This window comes from Osmerus eperlanus, chromosome 17, assembly GCF_963692335.1.
Source record: "Osmerus eperlanus chromosome 17, fOsmEpe2.1, whole genome shotgun sequence".
Classification (NCBI taxonomy): Eukaryota; Metazoa; Chordata; class Actinopteri; order Osmeriformes; family Osmeridae; genus Osmerus; species Osmerus eperlanus.
The window spans coordinates 1,939,181-1,951,547 of NC_085034.1; the positions used below are offsets into that span (position 1 = coordinate 1,939,181).

Genomic DNA, 12,367 nt, shown 5'->3' on the forward strand with positions numbered 1-12,367 from the left:
TCTCTCCCTCCCTCTCTCCCTCTCTCCCTCCCTCTCTCCCTCCCTCCCTCCCTCCTTCCCTCCCTCTCTCCCTCTCTCCCTCTCTCTCTCCCTCCCTACCTCTCTCCCTCTCTCCCTCTCTCCCTCCCTCTCTCCCTCCCTCCCTCTCTCCCTCCCTGACCGTGTGTCTCTCCCTCTGGCGCCCTCTGCAGGCTGCTGCTGGAGCTGCTGGAGCTGCTGTTTGACAAGTTCAACGCAGTGGCTCTCGCCCACAGCGTGGTGCTGGCCCAGCTGCAGCAGACAGCCGCCTCGCCCGCCGACGCCATCAAGCTGTACGAGCAGGCCGACGTCTACGCCAAGATCCAGACCGTGCTGCAGGTGAGACACACACACACACACTCTTACAGAGGAAGGTTCACAGACACACACACACACACACTCTTACAGAGGAAGGTTCACAGACACACACACTCTGTTCGACCAGCTCTGTTCGTTCCCACTGTGTGAACAGCCCCCCCGCCCCCCTTCACCATGCACCTCCACAGGGGGCCCCCTCACCCAGGGAGCCCCTCGCCCAGGGAGCCCCTCGCCCAGGGAGCCCCTCGCCCAGGGAGCCCCTCGCCCAGGGAGCCCCTCACCCAGGGAGCCCCTCACCCAGGGAGCCCCTCGCCCAGGGAGCCCCTCGCCCAGGGAGCCCCTCACCCAGGGAGCCCCTCACCCAGGGAGCCCCTCACCCAGGGAGCCCCTCACCCAGGGAGCCCCTCGCCCAGGGAGCCCCTCACCCAGGGAGCCCCTCGCCCAGGGAGCCCCTCGCCCAGGGAGCCCCTCACCCAGGGAGTCCCTCACCCAGGGAGCCCCTCACCCAGGGAGCCCCTCACCCAGGGAGCCCCTCGCCCAGGGAGCCCCTCGCCCAGGGAGCCCCTCACCCAGGGAGCCCCTCACCCAGGGAGCCCCTCGCCCAGGGAGCCCCTCACCCAGGATCTAACTAGCTGTTCTCCAGCCAGAAGCCTCAGGCTCTGCCTCTTCCATGTTACCAGACCCGCTTTACCTTATCAGTCTTCTGCATTCTCCACTTCCCTGCTCTGAAAGCTGTCCACCTACGCAGACTTACGGCGAGGGGCTCCCTGCTACTTAGGGAGAAGAATGGAGAGTGAGAGAAGCTGAGCTTGATATTTGCAAAAATATATATATATATATATATTGAGAGGGTGTTGTCTCCACAATTCTTTCACCCTGTTTCCATGTAGAATCAGGAATTGAGCTGGATTACAGAGCTGCTGTTGCGGAACAGTCGTTTGTTCCTTCCGGTGTCTGCCTAGAAAGGGAAAGTTCACTTAAGATTAAAGGAATAATAGATCAAATCAAGATGAAATAATTAAAAGAGACTTTGTAATATTTGCTATATCATATTTTGTTAAGTTGACAGCTGCTCTTTGTTGCAGTTTTGGTGTCTATCGTTATGTGGTGGTTTGTCTCTGTTATTTAACTGAAGCTCCATTCACTTAGTTCCTTTCCAGTCTCTCTCCAGCGGGGTTCGTGTTGATTCAATGTCTTCCAGGGTCTGTGGTCAGTCCCTTTGTTCTGTAAGAGAGAGAGAAAGAGAGAGAGGAGGAGGAGAGGGGAGGAGGGGAGAGAGCGAGGAGGGGGAGGAGGTGAGAGAGGGGAGTTAAGAGGGTTGTCATCTCTCCATCAGCACAGACAGCCAAAAGTCAGGCTTTGACCTTGGAGATGTATTTTCTTATTCTCTCTCTGTCTCTCTCTCTCTGTCTCTCTCTCTCTGTCTCTGTCTCTCTCTCTCTCTCTCTCTCTCTCTCTCTCTCTCTCTCTCTCTCTCTCTCTCTCTCTCTCTCTCTCTCTCTCTCTCTCTCTCTCTCTGTGTGTCTCTGTCTCCCTCCCGCCCTCCCCCCTCTCCTCTAATCAGACCTACTCTGAATGAAATGCGCCGACGACACTGTTGCTAAGGCAGCCTGAACTTTTCTAAAGATGGACAAACCTGACACACACACACCCCAACACACACACACCCCAACACACACACACACCCCAACACACACACACCCCAACACACACACACACCCCAACACACACACACACCAACACACAAATCTAAGACATTGATTGAATGTGCTTTATAGTTTCTTCAATATGTGTTTTTATCCAGTTTGTGATAAAAGATTGAAGAGAGATGGAGTAAGAAAGAGACAACAAATGCTTTTTGTTCTTTAGATCATAGGGATGGAGGGATGGATGGATGGATAGACAGAATAACAGATGGATGCTGATTTGACCAGTGGAGGTTGTGGAGGTGAAGATAAGGAGAAGTTTGAGAACCAAACCTGGAGGGAGGGAGGGATGATAGGAGGGATGATGGGAGGGAGGGAGTGGTTATGTGAGTGTGTAGCCCTATGCTGTGCCTCTGCAGTAATGGAAGGCATTACGCTGTTCTCCGGCATGCGGCCACCAGCAGCACCCTATTGCCAGGGGCCCCTCGCTCCCCCGCTGCCGCGATGCCAGATAATGTAATCTCTTGATTAGAATACTCATTATGGGAAACGAGGCTTTCTTATTCACTCACTCATGCTATTATTTCCTGGACGATCGTATCTTTATGAAAGCCCATCTTCCCCTTCCTCATCCCCCCTTCTCTCTCTCTCTGTCCTCCCCCTTTCTTTAACGCGTTTCTCTTTTCTCTCTCTCTCTCTGTCTCTCTCCATCCTTCCCTCCCTAACCTCTCCTTCCTGCGCTCCGTGCTGTCTGCCTACCTTTCCTCCCTCCTGTCATGGAGACGTCTCCAGAGGTCGTCCAGCGGTGCAGTACCCCTGACCGCCTGCAGTCTGCCCCTGCCCCCTGCCCCCTCCTCAAACTAGGACATGCTAGCCATGTTCTGGTACGCATGGGGGCTTGCTAAGGGCAGGTAGTCATGTGTCTTTGTGACGTGTGTGTGTAGTGTGTGTAGTGTGTGTAGTGTGTGTAGTGTGTGTAGTGTGTGTAGTGTGTGTAGTGTGTGTGTAGTGTGTGTGTAGTGTGTGTAGTGTGTGTGTAGTGTGTGTAGTGTGTGTGTAGTGTGTGTGTAGTGTGTGTGTAGTGTGTGTAGTGCGGTTTGTGAGTCTTCTCTCCCAGGACTGGATGATGCAATTCTGGTCCTCCAGAGGAAGTAAGGACTTTTTGGCTCAATCTTACAGCTGGCACAGAAGTGTGTGCGTGTGTGTGTGTGTGTGTGTGCGTGCGTGTGTGTGTGGATCAGGGCAGGGTTTAAAAAAACCACAACAATTCCATAGTCTACTTCCGAACTTTCCTCCCTTGTGGCAACATGTTATTAAGAGTCCCCGTCTCTTGGACTCCGGTCTTGGTTGATCCCATCTCCCCCCCGCCTGCAGCCTCTAGGTGGAGGAGCGCGGAAGCCGGGCGACCTTTCTGCTCGACATGACGCGAGACGGAGAGCGGTGCCGACAGGAACACGATGGCCTCGCAGTTACACGGACACCGCCACTGGGCTCCCGCTCTGCACGGTTAGCACGGCGCCCGGCCGGAGTGCCCCGCGAGGCCGGAGAGGAGGTTAACAGCCCTCCTCTGAAAGTCTAGATCCATGTAGCTCTGCTTCTCCCTTCCCGCTGCGTGCCCAGTCTTGGGAGGTATCGACCGGAACACCAAACCAGCAGCTTGCTGCCGTCAGTATTACTCTCAGGGTTAGGAAGTGGAGATTCCCCCCCCCCCCACCTCCACCAATATGGTTTCAAACGCTTTCCCCAAAGAGGGTGTGAGTATTGATTTCTGGCACAAAGTCTGTATTTTCAGGCAGGGGTATTCAAAATGTTTACTTCTTTTTCGACAACGGTTATTTTCCCCTGATCCATCATGAACCGTCCCACGGTTAGAAGCACTCCAAAGCTTTTAAAAACGTTGTCTAGATCCAATTACAATGGATATGCTTGTCTGTCCAGTAAATCACCACCGCCATTTATGTAAAACTCTCATCCACTCCAACAACTTCAGTTTTGATGTAGCTAAAAGTAACTAAACCGATTTAATGAAAAACATCAGTGAAATTGCGTTACGTGCCTCGTCCTCGAAGCCTACTGAAGCCAGAGAAGAGAAGTACACAACCTTTTAGCATCAGGCAGTTTGAGAGTGGAGATCATTTGAGACACAGTATTATACATAAGGGGGCCTATCTTTGGCATGGCTTGTCAACGTGATATCAACACTCTCCCCCCTTTGACCTCCGAAGGCGTCTTGGTTTGTTAATTAGCGCGACCCGCTTGTGCATTCTGCCATGGCGTGTCGTCACGGTGACGGCCGTGGACGCAGCCCCGGTGCGCGGTGTGACCGGAGTGCAGATAACGGTTTTAATGAGCGTCGTCGGCAGAGGGAAGTTTTGGGGCAAGCGCCCCTCAAGATGGATGTTGTGGTTATCTGCTTCCCAAACAAGCCCTATCTCGATGAGAAACTGCCTGGAAGCCGTTCAGCGGTTCACCGTAAACAAGTCAAGACAAATGTGGTAATGTAGCGACGGATAGCATCTCTGGTCAAGGGAGAAGAGCCTGCTGGAGGCGCGGGGGAATGGGGGGGTGCAGACCTGCTGTTGGCTGAGGTGTTCAGCACTTCACACGGACAGAAATCTTTGCTGACACAACAGAGTTCATCTTATGGCTCTCTTTCCCCCCCTTTCTCTTCCTCTATTTCTCTCTCTCTCTATCTCTTCCTCTCTCCCTCTCTCCCTCTTTTCCATAAAGAGGGAGCCATAAAAAGCCATAAAAAGATATAAATACATAACTCCACACAAGGCCTCCGATATGCAGGTCGTCATCTCCTTCCGTCAGGGAGAAGCAGGAGGATTGAGCTGCCAGGGTCAAGCCAGGAGACAATCATCTGCTTTTAATGAGATGTGAAGAGAAGACAAGGCTGGGGCCATTTGCCCCAACGTATTAATCTCCCCGTCCCTGTGTCATATTTACATATCACTGGAGCGCCGCGCAATCCGGCATATCGATACTGTTGAATAACCGCCACCGCCTGCTGTCACTGGTTGGCGAGTGTTACGAAAGCTGCTGTTTTTCTCGTAACCACGGAATCTCGTAACCATGGTCAGAGATTCTGCTGATGGATGAGTATTCATTCTTTTACACTCAGACTTTAATTTTCTCTCTCTTTCTCTGGACGGAGCCGTGTTGCTGGCTGCTTGTCAATAGAATGTCTTCACCGAGGAGGAGTGGTATGGCCCGACACCCCTGTCGGCCTCGCAGTGGTCCAGTCCAGTGGGACTGTCGTGGGCGAAGCTTGGCCTTAGAACCTTTTGAAGGTGATGGAAGTTTCCAGAAGAACCAGATCAATGGAACAACAAACCTGTTTGATTTCCAAGGTCATTCCGTGGGCTTCGACTAGCAAGATAACTCCAGAGGCACCTGTCAATGAGTGGTATGGGCGCCTGTCAATAAGGTTTCTTTCAGAAATAGCAAAACCGATAAAAAATATATATAAAAAACGGAGACCACAAGTTGTGAGACACTCAAGCCAGACAGCTGAAACCTCTACCACTGCAGCCTCACAAAGGAACAGGAAAAAGAGGGTGGGACGGGGGGGGACACACAACGTTTATTCCACTTAATTTCCTTAATAAGTCATCAGAAACACAGGTTTTCACCTGGAGCCCCATCAGTGTCTGTCTTCATTAATTAGACATGTTGGTCCGGGGCCAAGCAGGGCTAATGGAGAGGCCACATCCTGTTCGTTAGACCGGATACGCCCTACTCTGCCCAGGCTCTAGGCTGGCTCTGCTGCCTGCTGGTGATGGAGTCTGATGGCAGCCAGCCATCGAAGCTCTCTCCTGGGCAGGAGAGACTAACCACAGTCCAGGACTGTGAGCAGGACCTGGGAGGAGGCCCAAGTCACTCAAGTGTTGCAGGTGCTGAGAAGAGCATAGTAGAGCAAGGACTGTTGAAGCATATTTCAAGTCACACTCACACACAGCCGGAGTGTGTGAGTGTTGGCTCAGTTATCTGGTGTGAACAGCCATTTCCATCCATCACAGGACTTCCTCTACCTCCCCTCTGACCAGGATCTTCCTTGGATCCAGCCAGCCAGCTAGCAGTTCAACCAGCCAGCCAGTCCACCAGCCAGCCTGTGAAGGTCACAGCCTCTGATTGTGACAATCCCATGTGGGTGTTCACTGGGCCAATCTGGGCCCTTCCCATGGTGCCTGTTATCCAGGGGTCATCAGAGACTAACCCCAGCCCCAGCCTCCCTGCAATGGAACCCTGTCATCCCTGTTAGCCACTAGGCTACCTGTGTCATACCTGTTAGCCGCTAGGCTACCTGTGTCATCCCTGTTAGCCGCTAGGCTACCTGTGTCATCCCTGTTAGCCGCTAGGCTACCTGTGTCATCCTTGTTAGCCGCTAGGCTACCTGTGTCATCCCTGTTAGCCGCTAGGCTACCTGTGTCATCCCTGTTAGCCGCTAGGCTACCTGTGTCATACCTGTTAGCCGCTAGGCTACCTGTGTCATACCTGTTAGCCGCTAAGCTACCTGTGTCATACCTGTTAGCCGCTAGGCTACCTGTGTCATACCTGTTAGCTGCTAAGCTACCTGTGTCATACCTGTTAGTTGCTAGGCTACTTGTGTCATCCCTGTTAGCCGCTACAGCAGATGGCCTGCAGCGACAGAAAGGCAACCTGAAACATGGACCATGTTAGCTGCCGGGTCTCATCAGAGGCAGGCCTACCAACTGTAGCATTGTATATATCCTCAGCTACATACGCTACGTGGCTAAGCTAATTTGACTGACGCGGGGAGTCGGATCATTCGGCAGGACCCGCTGGCTTTATCTTCAGATGGCTGGGCTTGGTCATCTCTCCTCGCCAAAGGTGTTTGTGAGGAATCGTTAATGACAGAGATTTCGAGACACGAAAGAGCGGGTCATTCTTTTGTGTCAGAGATCCCCATTCAGAAGCGTTGGGGAGCGGTGATTCTGAGGCGCGGTGTGAGGCCGGGTAAATGACTAAATGAAAATGACTAAATGTATTATGCTGCTGTCAGAGTGCGTGTTGACATGGCATGTGAGGAGCTGTCTTAGGGCAGCCCTTTGTCTCACTTTCACCTGGCTGGGGTCTCTTTTCATGAGAACTGTGTGGGTGGAAGAGAGGGAGGGAGGGAGAGGGTGTTTGTGTGTGTGTGTGTGTGGGGGGGGGGGGGGTCTGCTACAGTGCTGGGCTCTAGGTGTGACACAGAGCACTCTTTGTTTTGGCAGCTGTGATAATGCTGCTGTTCATCATCCCTGAACCCTGACAGAGAGGAACCTCTCTCTCTCTGTCTCTCTCTAATTCCCTCCGTCTCTGTCTCTCTCCCTCCTCTCTTTCATACAACAGACAGGGCGTCTCTGAGCCTGGTGCTCTTAAGGAGCCGTCTGCCCACCTAAAGGTGACATTAATAAGATCTGATACAACTCAGGACAGGAAACACTGGAATAAGACGGCCTGTTGCTGGAATAAAGGTGATTTTAATTAGATGTAATGTCCTTGACTGGTGTGGTGATAGACTTCCTGCTTGTTCAGTAACACGTGCTCGGACAGACACACACACTCACACTCTCACAAACACACACACACACAGCAAACTTAAATCTTCTGCATATTCTGTCTTCCTCTGCTCACCTGTCTCCCCTCCTGTCTCCCCCCCGTCTCTCTTCCATCCACTCTCTCTCTCCTCCCTTGTCCTCTACTTATCCGGGTGCTTAATTGCCTCCAGATCTCTCTCTCTCTCTCTGTGGACTAATGTAATTCCAGTGTGGTGGGAGCCCTTCATCAGCAGAGCGCTGGTGTTTCATTAGGTCCTGTGGCTGCTGTGCTCGCTGGCCTGGCCTCCATCACACCATCATTAGTAGTTAATACACTGATACGATTAGCAACAGCGCCACACTCGCCAGGCCCATGGGCTTTCTGCTGTCTCTGCAGTGTGTGTGTGTGTGTGTGTGTGTGTGTGTGTGTGTGTGTGTGTGTGTGTGTGTGTGTGTGTGTGTGTGTGTGTGTGTGTGTGTGTGTGTGTGTGTGTGTGTGTGTGTGTGTGTGTGTGTGTGTGTGTGTGTGTGTGTGTGTGTGTGTGTGTGTGTGTGTGTGTGTGTGTGTGGTGGGGGGGGGGGGGTAGAATTCAACATTTGGTCAACACTAAATATGCACCTATATTGAATTTTATATGTGTGAACATTGTGTGTGTGAACATTGTGTGTGTGTGAACATTGTGTGTGTGTGTGTGTGCTGGCTTCCCTCCTCAGTGACTGGGGTCTTCTCTGCAGCTTTAATGACATCATCATTAGGGGTCGGCTGGATTTCCATCTGCTCAGCCATTACTCTCACCCCACTTTGAGCAGATACACACGCACACTCACACACACACACACACACACACACTCTCACACACTCACACGCTGGTCAGAATTAGAACCACGGAGGCCAAATGACCCTGTAAATTATGAAGCTATTAGAAATGGGGAGCCAATTTAGAACATATGTATTCCCACAATGAGAGAGATTGAGAGGTAGAGAATGGAGAAAGTTAACTTTGGCAGTCGCGTCAGAGTTTTGAGTATGTCGTTCGTGGGTTATTGTTAGATCTCGATTAGGAATGCATGAACTTTGATGCGACTGTGATGGAGCTGTACATGAATCACTCAGACGGATCTGAGCCTGTAGGCAGCGTGTCAGGTCTGGAGAAGTGTGGCTTCGCTGAGGGCCTGAGCTCATCAGCGTCATGTGACAATCCACCGTAATGTAGTCCTGCTAATAACAGATGGCTCTGTTTGTTGTTTTGTTAAAACGGTGACATGTTGCGTAACGCCGTGCCTACCTTCTGTGTTGTCGCTGCGCGTCCCATTTGGAGTTATCTTTGTAAACTCGTACTGGTGTCAAATCGAATCGGATGACTCCCCGTTTCACATCCATAGTTAATAACAGCTACTGTGAGATGTCTTTTGATCATTTCAAAGCCGTAGGTTTATGTTATGTTACAGTTATGAACCTTCCAGAAGCTTCCGGGAGGTTCCAGAAGCTTCCGGGAGGTTCCAGGAGGTTCCAGGAGGTTCCAGGAGGTTCCAGGAGGTTCCAGGAGGTTCCAGGAGTCCTCACAGAGTCCTTCTGTGTTCTGCAGGTTCTGCTGATGGACTATCTGGACGTGAAGAACACTCGCAGCTCCACCGAGGCCTCCGCCCAGCTGTCCTACACCAGCACCGGGAGCGAGTTCGCCGCCTTCTTCGCCAAGAAGAAACCTCAACGGCCCAAGCAGTCTCTGTTCAAGTAAGATACCCAACACTACCTTGAGAGTATGCAACATTCCATAGCTTCTCTCTTCCTCTCTTCTCTCTGTGTGTTTCCTCTCCTCCTCTCCCTCCATCGCTCCACTCTGACCTTGAGCTTCCTGTCAGAGCTTCCTGACAGCGCGGTCTGTCTGCCTGGTTCACACACCTGCACCCAACACTACCCCACACCTGCACCCAACACTACCCCACACCTGCACCCAACACTACCCCACACCTGCACCCAACACTACCCCACACCTGCACCCAACACTACCCCACACCTGCACCCAACACTACCCCACCTGCACCCAACACTACCCCACACCTGCACCCAACACTACCCCACACCTGCACCCAACACTACCCCACACCTGCACCCAACACTACCCCACCTGCACCCAACACTACCCCACACCTGCACCCAACACTACCCCACCTGCACCCAACACTACCCCACACCTGCACCCAACACTACCCCACCTGCACCCAACACTACCCCACACCTGCACCCAACACTACCCCACCTGCACCCAACACTACCCCACCTGCACCCAACACTACCCCACACCTGCACCCAACACTACCCCACACCTGCACCCAACACTACCCCACACCTGCACCCAACACTACCCCACACCTGCACCCAACACTACCCCACACCTGCACCCAACACTACCCCACCTGCACCCAACACTACCCCACACCTGCACCCAACACTACCCACACCTGCACCCAACACTACCCACACCTGCACCCAACACTACCCCACACCTGCACCCAACACTACCCCCCACCTGCACCCAACACTACCCCACCTGCACCCAACACTACCCCACACCTGCACCCAACACTACCCACACCTGCACCCAACACTACCCCACACCTGCACCCAACACTACCCCACACCTGCACCCAACACTACCCCACACCTGCACCCAACACTACCCCACACCTGCACCCAACACTACCCCACCTGCACCCAACACTACCCCACACCTGCACCCAACACTACCCCACCTGCACCCAACACTACCCCACACCTGCACCCAACACTACCCCACACCTGCACCCAACACTACCCACACCTGCACCCAACACTACCCCACACCTGCACCCAACACTACCCACACCTGCACCCAACACTACCCCACACCTGCACCCAACACTACCCCACACCTGCACCCAACACTACCCCACACCTGCACCCAACACTACCCCACACCTGCACCCAACACTACCCCACACCTGCACCCAACACTACCCACCTGCACCCAACACTACCCCACACCTGCACCCAACACTACCCACCTGCACCCAACACTACCCCACACCTGCACCCAACACTACCCCACACCTGCACCCAACACTACCCCACACCTGCACCCAACACTACCCCACACCTGCACCCAACACTACCCCACACCTGCACCCAACACTACCCCACACCTGCACCCAACACTACCCCACCTGCACCCAACACTACCCCACACCTGCACCCAACACTACCCCACACCTGCACCCAACACTACCCCACACCTGCACCCAACACTACCCCACCTGCACCCAACACTACCCACACCTGCACCCAACACTACCCCACCTGCACCCAACACTACCCACACCTGCACCCAACACTACCCCACACCTGCACCCAACACTACCCACACCTGCACCCAACACTACCCCACACCTGCACCCAACACTACCCCACACCTGCACCCAACACTACCCCACCTGCACCCAACACTACCCCACACCTGCACCCAACACTACCCCACACCTGCACCCAACACTACCCCACACCTGCACCCAACACTACCCACCTGCACCCAACACTACCCCACACCTGCACCCAACACTACCCCCACCTGCACCCAACACTACCCCACCTGCACCCAACACTACCCCACACCTGCACCCAACACTACCCCACACCTGCACCCAACACTACCCCACACCTGCACCCAACACTACCCCACACCTGCACCCAACCACACCTGAACACAATACCACCCAAAATAAGTGATGGTAAAATGTGTGTGTGTTATCCTGCCTGGCCTCGTGTGTGTGTCTGTTATCCTGACTGGCCTTGTGTGTGTGTTATCCTGACTGGCTTTGTGTGTGTGTGTGTGTGTGTGTTATCCTGACTGGCCTTGTGTGTGTTCCAGGTTTGAGTCGTCGTCTCACGCCATCAGCATGAGTGCCTACCTCCGAGAGCAGAGGAGAGAACTCTACAGCAAGAGTGGAGAACTCCAAGGTAGGGATGGGAGGAGAGAGATAAGCATGGGTTCAGGGGAGGAGGAGAGGGTTACAGAATGGAGGAGTTGGCACACGAGGGAGAGATGATGGGATGGAGGGGAGGAGAGGTATCACAGAATGGAGGGATGGAAAGAGAGAGGCGGAAGGGAAAGAGATGGATGGAGGGAGGGTTGTGAAGCGCTTTAGAGGAGAGAGGGGAGGTGGAAGGATAGCAGAGGGGAGTAATTATGAGAGGGGGAGAGGGGGAGAGGGAGAGAGAGGGAGAGAGAGGGAGAGAGGGGGAGAGAGAGGGGGAGAGAGGGAGAGAGGGAGGGTGGGAGAGAGGGAGAGAGGGAGGGTGGGAGAGAGGGAGAGAGGGAGGGGGGGGAGAAGAGAGGGAGTTGTCAAGTTGAACATCAAGATGGTCATACTGGATGGAGTATACTCACACCATACATTTTGGTCATATGTCAATATTCTCATAATGACATTTTCCAGGGTACTTCATAGGGTGAAGGTCTTCAGAGAGTCCTCCTGGTCTTTAGCTCTGAAGCTGCCCGAGGGGGAATATTACCTTTAGTTATGTTGGAGAGGAGCCCAGCCTGTATCGAACGCGGCAGACATTTAAATGTCCCTCTGCCTCCGAGCTACGATTCCGCTTTGATAGAAAACGTCCATCACGCCGAAACCCACTCACAGGAGAGACAGACAGAAGACTCGGATTAACATGGGGTTAAAAAGAACTGATACGACTGTGTGTGCGTGTGAAAGAGAGAGAGTGTGTGTGTGTGTGGTATTTGGGCCGGTTGAATGCCTTGAAGTGTTGAAGGAGATGAGATTTCTTATTTTCTTGACTCCACATCGCCA

At 53.3% G+C, this 12,367-nt stretch overlaps 1 protein-coding gene across 1 annotated transcript in view; it reads left to right on the plus strand.

Moving 5' to 3' along the window:
- Positions 1 to 12,367, plus strand: part of exoc4 (exocyst complex component 4) — a 26,655-nt gene that overhangs the window by 12,857 nt on the left and 1,431 nt on the right. The window contains exons 9-11 of the mRNA XM_062483631.1: positions 192 to 357; positions 9,115 to 9,260; positions 11,431 to 11,519. Of these exons, the coding sequence (XP_062339615.1) occupies positions 192 to 357; positions 9,115 to 9,260; positions 11,431 to 11,519 (401 nt within the window). The remainder of the gene's footprint in view (positions 1 to 191; positions 358 to 9,114; positions 9,261 to 11,430; positions 11,520 to 12,367) is intronic.